The sequence below is a fragment of the Polyodon spathula genome, chromosome 18 (assembly GCF_017654505.1).
Source record: "Polyodon spathula isolate WHYD16114869_AA chromosome 18, ASM1765450v1, whole genome shotgun sequence".
NCBI lineage: Eukaryota > Metazoa > Chordata > Actinopteri > Acipenseriformes > Polyodontidae > Polyodon > Polyodon spathula.
In genome coordinates, this window is record NC_054551.1 from 11,504,604 (window position 1) to 11,513,538 (window position 8,935).

Genomic DNA, 8,935 nt, shown 5'->3' on the forward strand with positions numbered 1-8,935 from the left:
GAGATCATCCTCATAATCCTCGGTGAGTTTCACGGTGTCTTCCAGGGTGTGGGGGTTGTGGCACCGTATCCAAGCTTGGGTATCGGTGCTGATCACAGGGCAGAATTGCTCCACAACCATTAACTATCCCATTTGCAGTTTGGTTTTCTTCTCACGGGTCAGCCAGTGTATCATGTGGTCATGCATCCGCTGTGCAACCACCCTGGGGAGTGTCTCCAGGGATCTTTGGTACTCCCTGAACCGTACCCGGTGAGTCTCTGCTATGATGTTGAAGGGATGGAGAATGGCCAGCTTGACCAGGTCGTAACTGGTGGTGTTCAGGTTGCTTATAGCCTGGTAGGCTGCCTGAGTCTCCCTGATCAGGCAGGGTCCCAGCTGTCTCATCCAAAACTCCTACACCAATGATGTGGTGGTGGCCATCCGCTCAAACGCTACCAGGTATGCCTCTGGGTAATCCTCCGCCAACATCTTCATTGCCCAAGCCTTTGGTGCCGACATTGCTGGTGTTTTTGTAGGAGCTGGTGCTGTGGAAAACGCCAGCCCTATCTATTCAATGAGTGCAGTGTAGCGCTCCTCCCTCTTTCTGTCTGCTGTCTCCCATCTGCTATCCAGCACCTCCAGCAGCTCTGCTAGTGCGCTGCAGTCCATGATCCTGTGTTCTGACACCACGTGTGGCAAAGTGGTAAATAGTCAAGAGGGTGTGTAGCAGGTGTGGTGCTGTTGCAGTAATCCAAAGAAACAAACAGACAACAAAGTACTTGTGAAATGGTTTGTTTTTAATGGTTTTATAATCCAATGGTCAGATGGGCTGGATGCAACAGGCCATATCTCACGTTTGCTTGACAAAGAAGGACCTTTACTTCATTATATGCTGCTCTGCGCTTTACCAGATCTGCGCTAAAATCAGGGATAATAAAGACTCTGTTTCCCTACAATGTAAGCTTATCTCTTTCCCTTGCCAAACGCACAAGCTGAAAATGGGGCCTTCTCAAAATGAAAGGCCTTGGGCGCTAATCCTCTCTCAGTTTCAGAGCCACTGAGCGGTGTGCGCGATCCAGTAGTTGAATCAGCAGCCATCAACTTTTTGTCTGATGGTTTCAGAGGCATTGCACAGTTGAACTGACAACAGCCAATCAATCTAATAAAATAGAAGAATTTATGTTCACTTTTGTGTATTAGACAAAAAAAAATATATATATATTTTTAAAGTTGTGGGCGCTCTAGCTTTTCACCTCTACTCCATAACTGGCCCCCTAGTGGTCTCCTTGGGTTAAACATTTTAACATTATCCAAATGTTAATCATTAAGAAATGTGTTAAATTGTTATCAGCAACATGCATGTGAAATCTAGTTGTCTACATGTATGTGTTTAATATTCAGTATTTTTTAATATTTCATATACACACTCCTGTTATACACAACTAGTCTTATACACATTAAAACTGTAGTAATGTATTTTAAACTCTATTGGAGTGAGTCTTGTTATCGGTTATCTGTATGGTTCCCAACATTCTTTCCAAATATGTTGAAAGTTTAAACATGTAAACATGTATAATGATAAAATGTAACTTTATGAATTTAAACAGAGCCTCAGATCTCAAATTTTATGATACCAAAATGTAACCCAGTACTCCTTACTCCCTTCCCCTCGCCCCAAGGCAACCCTTGTTTTCTCCCCTGCCTCCTACCCCATTTCAGGGTTTTGGTGTTGGGGAAGCTGCTGTGCTTCACCTGGCAGGAATAGTTGTGTCTGCTGAGCTCCTCAGTGTACAATATTACGGTCTTCCGGATCTGGTAGGTTCCGTCCTGGTTAGGCAGCAGCTTCCCGCTCCACACTGCGTCCTCCAGCTTCCCCTGCCCGTCGCTAACCCAGCGCACCTTCACCTCTGGGGGGTAAAACCCTGATACATGGCAGGAGACCTCCGTCACTGTACTGCTCTCATTTATCCTTTGTGTCAATGTGATGTCAGGAACAGCTGTAAAGAGAAAATAAACCTACAGTAGTGTGCACATATATTAGCACACCATGGTGTGTCATGTGTATCCTTTATATACATACCTACCAGCACGAAACCCTCAGGGTGTGAGCATTCCAATTTTCAGGCAGTAATTACTGATATAGAAACAGGCACTCGTGTGAAAATGTTAGACCACTTTGTGCTTAATTTTTCACTTAGTATTTTAAATGAGTTGCATGTGTGGCCTATTGAAGTCACCAATTAAATTAGACAACCACTAATTTGCCTATTTTGACAATTTTCCAGTTACGGTGATTGGATTTCATATGCACAACAGATCAGAACTGCAGAAGCAGTGAGGTGTTCTGTACTGTATCTATAGCAGATAATGCATGGTTTATGATATCACCCCACCCACATGTGTAGTATTAAACAAACAGTTATTAAACAAAGGGGGTTGACTTGTCAGCCTGTGTCCCAGTCAAAGTAAACCACCGCTGAATTTGTGGAGCATTTTACAGGACTGATGAATCACTCTTGGTGGCATCAACATATTAGCATTATGCTTAAAAAAAGTGTTTGATGCAATCCAGGGCACTGTAAAATGCTCCAAGCAAGACAGCAGTCGTTTATCCAGGCAGCATATAAACTGATCAAGTCAACCGTGTATCCAGAGCTGTAGAGCACTGTAGATTAAGTTATGTCAAAGAAAGTTCCCTCCCGTAAAGGGTACTGTGGCAATTTGACCGGTGATTATGAACAGGTGTAGAGGTGATGCGTTGCAAAAGGAATCACAAACAATTTAATCCAGTAGGAAAGTGGTTTTAATTGTAATCCAGGTCTGGTGACCAACAAAAGAAAAATGCTCCGGCAATACACAACAATGTGTAATGCACGGAGCCAAACAAACGGGTTTACAGTCCCAAACAATAAATGTTATCCGCCCCACAATACTAAAACAAGGTCACCAGTCCCGGGTGCGTGAAGTAGTGCTCGTGGTAGGTGATAACAGGTTATTTGGTGACAGTTCGTGCTTGTGCTGGCCCAAAAGCGACAGCTCTGGAACCTGTTTAGCCGTCTAGTGATACAATAAACAAGACAATTACTAACACTCAGAACAAACAAACACTCACGAATATTCCTCGGCAGTTTCTACTGCAGCTCTCAGTCCTTCCAGGACCCCGCATGATCCCTTGGTAAATGATTTCAGCTGCGTCTATAGCTTGCAGCTGCTACCTTGTTTACCTTCCGGGTCAATCCGTTCCTGCAACAGAGTCTCGCTTCCATCCAGGCTGACTGATTTCCCGACCTTGGAAACAAACTGTCAGGCCAGCCCGTCCAGATACTTTTCCTTTCGCTATTTAGCACCCTCACAGGTTGAGAGGGAGATTTATAACCAGAACTCATTGTATTTCTGTCACAGGTACATAAGGACCTTTTTATTTTATTGTGTTACAAATGGCTTCCCATGTACCCGCATGGACCTCTCAGAACAACATTTCCCATCATCCTCCTGCTCACATATGTAACTGAGATGGATTTACCAGTGAGCAGGAGGATGATGGGAAATGTAGTTCTGAGAGGTCCATGCGGGTACATGGGAAGCCATCTTGAGGCAGGGAATGGAATTAAGTTTAGAAAAACTGGTCAAAATGTATTAAAACAAATTAAAACAATACGCACACGCCTTACATAAACAGTTGTAGCAACACATGGGAACATGTACCACAATAAAATAAAAAGGTCCTTATGTACCCTTGTGACAGAAAGATAATGAGTTCTGGTGATAAATCTCTCTCCCGACCGGTGAGGGCGAACGGGAGGAGACGTATCTGGAAAGGCTGGCCTGACAGTTCGTTTCTGGGACCGGGAAGTCGGTCAGCATGGAAAGAAGCGAGACTCTGTTGTAAGACCATATTGACCTGAAAGGTAAACGAGGGGAAGGTGCAAGTAATAAAGCAGCTGCAACCGTTTACCTAGATGTCATGCAGGATTACATATAGGGGCCAGGGTAACGCTGATCTTTTCTTTCGTTTGGGTAAACGTTTGGAGAGAGAAGGACCGAGAGAGGAACTCTCATTATTAAAAGAAAAGACGTGTTACGTGTTTTTGTGTTGTGTTTTTGTCTGTGTAGTAATTGTCCGTGTTTTCCACCACCAGACAGTTAAAGCGCAAATCCGTAGCTGTCGCCGAGGGTCAGCACGATCCGGATCACCACTGCACTACCGTCACGAAATACCTGTGTCTGCACTCACCACCAACATGACTGCGCTCACCCAGGACTGGTGACCGTGTGTTTGTTTTTGTTCAGGACTGTGCCCTGTTTTGTTTTCCCCGCACTTTTCCCATTGTTGTGTATAGCCGGAGATTTATTATTTTACAGCCACTAGACCTGGATTACAAATAAAAGCACTTTTTCGCTGGATACCGTTGTCTGCCTGTCACTCCTGCATCTCATCACCGCTACACCTGTTTACCTTCACCAGCCACTTTGCCACAACCCTTTAAGCTATGACCTTGAATTAAAGCACATATTCCTAGTAAAATTAATGCAGTATCTGCTGTATAAAATACTGGACAGATTTGCTGTAAGTTACAAGGAGATATCAACCCTATGACAGCTCAGTGGCAACAAATATTATACAGTAGAGCCTGATATTGATGTGACAAAGCCACCTGTACCAGATGTCTTGTAACAGATAAAGTAGTTTATTTTAAAATAACATTAGCTACGATTAGGGCTGTATTTTTTTCAGAGTACAAAATGGCTTATTTCACTGCATTTCACGATCTAAAAATATTATTTCAAGATACGATTAACATACGTTTTATTGCATTGTCACATTCAAAATTCATAATTCTCTTGAGTTATTATGCAACAAATGTTCCTTAATATTGACATGCTTATCTGAAGAACAGTAATATGATAAATTGTAGAGTATTTCTTTTTTATGTCCATCCTTTAAAGATAAGTGAATTATCAAACAAAATAAAAACATGAATATATTTTAAAGAAGTAATGCAGCTCTGTGCGGTGTGTTCAATCATTTACCGGAAGCAAAGTACAACAGCTGCCAGTTTCATAAATTTAGTGTAACAGGCAGTGCGTCAATAAGGCAAATGTTTGCTGTATTTATTTTTAAGTGCTAAAAATATGTATATTTACACTTATTCTTTCAGAAATGGGAATTTTCACAGGAAATTACACAGCAATTTAATGGAAATTGTGAAATCCGTGATAACCGTGAAAAAAATACAGCCTTAACTATGATGTTTAATTATTTCTGTTTACAACATATTGTCAGGAAGTACAGGGTGCCATAAGCTACAAGTTAATTTCCATCCTACTTGAGGTTAAAAAGTCTCACAGGGGTGGATATCAGCTTGTATACTACATCACCCTACACAAGACTATATATGATCATAGAGAATGGATTACCAAATGTGTTATTCAATCAAGTAAAATACTTTCCAGCTGGTGCTTTCGTAAGTGTTATGAATGACACAGACACAAAAAAATCAATACTTTCAATGACTCAATGCAGGTTGTTTCCAAATAGCGCTTCAACTGCTGATTCTGGGCTTCCTGGGTCTGCTGGTCCTCCTGGAAGGGGACTACATGCTGTACAGTGGCTTTCCAGATCAACGTTTCCTTGTTAAAGGTGAGAAAATCCTCCCCATCAAACCCAAGCTTCATAATGCTCTTGGTGGTCGCATCTTCATTCAGCTCACATCTGTACACCATCTGGGCAGTGTGAGCACCTGCAGGAACCAAGCACAAAAAGTATGGAGCCAGCATGGAAGAGAAGCTTGTCGAGGCCACGTCATGTCAAGGCTGGGATCTGGGAAAATGCTGCTCTGACCTTACAGCGTTAGGTAGAGGTCTTTATAAAGTGGCCCGGCAGTTTATGTGGCATTACAAAACCAGCACAACATATCGAATATTGTATACAATGCTGTATAATACAGGTTTACTCCACAAGGGGTCATCGCAGCTAACTGGCCTGACCTTGGGTGTAAATTAACTTCTATCTTAATATACTATAACAAATAAGAATCATTTAGTATAGCTAATCTTAGTGTGATATCATTGCCATCAAAAAAATATCAGATGTCTGCATTACATCATTATGAGGGTTCTATATATATTACATTAGTTTATACTGGTCTGCTGTTGAACTATCTTTTCTGGACTTGAAAGTGAAACTGAAATGAAAGTGAAAATTAAAAGATCAGAGAAGAAAAATGAGACCTTGTGTGTCTTTCATTCTTTTGTTCTTTCTTAATTAACTAAATCGCCGAATACAATAAACATACAATAAAAACAAGCTGGTTTAAGAGCAGGTATAGGGACCTGCAATGTTTAGACCACAACATACCCCTTTGATAGGACCTGCATTGGTACAGCTGGCTGCAGTTGTACTCACCCTTGGTTTGGTTGGAATGTTTCATCAGGGTTCTCATGTTCTCACTCAAGGTCTGCTGGGACACTTTGAAGTTGTGTGTCAGTGTTTCCCAGTATTGTGGATCAGTAGAATCATTCGCCCAGTCCTGTCGTGGAATCACTACCCCATAGCTACTGTCATAGTAAAATATCTGCACATCATCCACCATGCTCTCGGCGAAAAACTCAGGAACCCCTTCCGATACAGCAGTGTAAAAGAAGGTCAGGGAGTGAGTTCCTTAAGAGAGACACAAATTTAACATATAAATCTAGGCTCTTGCATCCGTGGTTTTAGACCTTTAAAGGCTGTGACACACATGCCGTGTGGCAGCACGGGGCAGTTTTGCAGTGCGATACCGCTAGTCCTCAAGCGGGCACATATGAACGGTATGCACCAGGTGACTGACTTACTGCTACAGTATTGTAAAAAATTGTACCACACAGCAGGGTGTCCAATGTGCAGACATGGCCAAAAGTTTTGCATCACCTAGAATGTTATGATTGAGACCATTTGAAAAAGAAAAACTATATGAACATAATTTAGATATTTAACATCACGTAATCAAAAAAAACTACAAAACAATATTGCAAACATCTACCATATTGGAATTCATAATAGCAGTACAGTACTTCATTTCAACTTCAACTTTTCAATTTGTAATTTTTTTTTTTTTTATTGATGATTTCCATTACTTGAGATTAGATGTTGAACTTCATGCTGATATGAACTCGGCTCTCACCAAGATAAGCACCAACTAAAACGTAGCTTTGCGGTAAACTAATGTGATTCATCTGCATCGCCATCCATTTGCGTTGTTTTCCATCTGATGATGTAGATATCCTTCTGTCTGGTGTTGATTGCTGAAGTGTAATGCTGGCTCCAGGGATCAGCTCATTTTGCCTCCCCAGCGCATCAGCACACACAACGGCTGTGATGCTGGTTCCAGGGATCAGCTCATTTTGCCTCCCCAGCGCATCAGCACACACAACGGCTGTGATGCTGGTTCCAGGGATCATCTCATTGCGGTCTCCCCAGCGCATCAGCATGACAGCCATTCGGATTGAGTTAAGTAGGGTACATCTCTGGGGTCTTCAAGTGGGCACCTTCCATCCTCTGTGTTTCGTTGACTAGCTCACGACACCTCAGAGGGCTCAACAGTGATTCTGGTGTCCCAGCATCACCCCCCTCCATCCCCCACTCAGCTCAGCCCAGCTTACTTACCTGTACATCAGCGTTGCTTTCTTTCTATTGTGCTTGAGATCCCCATACAGAATCTTTCCGTCTCAACCACATCCAGTTGCTGCTCTTTTCTGCTGCTTCAGATAAGTTCTTCACTGTGCGACGCAACTCTCGGCCACTGAACCCGACGTCTCTGAGAAACCAGGTTGGAGAGTGTGCCACAAATCCTTGACAACCCACCTCCACTGGGTAAACTCGGACTCTCCATCCTCGCTGCTCCACTTCAGCAACTAGTTGAGCATACCTAAGTTTCTTCCTCTCTTCCTTCCCATCTCATCCATTCTCCCTGCTTGGCCTGGGAAACTGCCTTTACACACCTGATCCTCTCCTCCTGCTTTTGCACCTCATTGACTACCAGCTTCCTCCGATGAGCTGGGGTTGCCTTGTTCCATTTAGGAGGAGCTGAATTGAGACTTAAACCTCCTTTTCCATGCTGAACTTGCCCCATAATATCTCTGATTTGAAGGACAGCCTTAGCATTTTCCACAGCTTTCTTTGCTGTCTATTTTCTTCCAGTTTTCAACACAGGTGCTGCCTCCCTTACGCATTTGTCAAGTGAATCTACTAATATCATTTCCAGTTGGACTTTGGCGCACTTAAACTCTTCGGTTAGAGCAGTGATTGGTAGCTGCAGTATCCCTTTAACATAAAGTCCCACTCTGTTGAGGCAACGTGGAACTACCAACCATTTCCTGATGTATGAACTGATTAAAGCTTCCAGCTTCTCAACTGTTGTCAACGAAACCTCGTGCACAGTCAGTGACCACAGCAGTCTTGGCAGTAGACCAAACTGAAAGCACCAGAGTATCAGTTTTCCTGGTAAGGTGCTGCTGTCTATGCCCTTCAAACGTTCCACTGCTTGTTGTCTAACTTCTCCCACACTGTGTCCTTTAGATCCCCGTCGTACCATCTCCCTAGGCTTTTCACTGCTCCACCTGCTCGGCGCCATGCTCTTGGTACAACCTGTTTTTCCCATGTCGCTTTCATCAATTTCCACAGGATTCGTAGAACTCCAGAAGCACTCTTCTATATTCTGTATTGAACTCCATTAGGCCCTAGAGAAGATGATGCCCATGCTTTTTTCACAGCTGCTCTACTTCTTTCCACTTAGGTGCACAGTCCTCTATTTGGTATTCAGGTGGATTGATAGGTGGAATATCTGAAGGAATTAACATAGGCTCCTGCCTTTTTTAATCTCTATGTGTTTCCTCCAAATATCTCTCCAGCTCAAACTTAGATGATTTTAGTGTGCCATTTCTCTCACTGGTGAATATCTTCTTCACAAATTTGAAT

General features: G+C 42.8%; 1 protein-coding gene across 1 annotated transcript; it reads right to left on the bottom strand.

Annotated features, from left to right (window-relative positions):
* Window positions 1–546: 546 nt before the first annotated feature.
* LOC121331181 (putative HLA class I histocompatibility antigen, alpha chain H) lies at window positions 547–8,190 on the bottom strand. Its single transcript, XM_041278402.1, has 5 exons — window positions 8,187–8,190; window positions 6,386–6,640; window positions 5,691–5,720; window positions 1,689–1,976; window positions 547–659 (listed from the first exon to the last, which is right to left on the bottom strand). The coding sequence occupies exons 1-5, from the start codon at window positions 8,188–8,190 to the stop codon at window positions 547–549; spliced, it is 690 nt and encodes a 229-aa protein (XP_041134336.1).
* Between the last annotated feature and the right edge of the window lie 745 nt (window positions 8,191–8,935).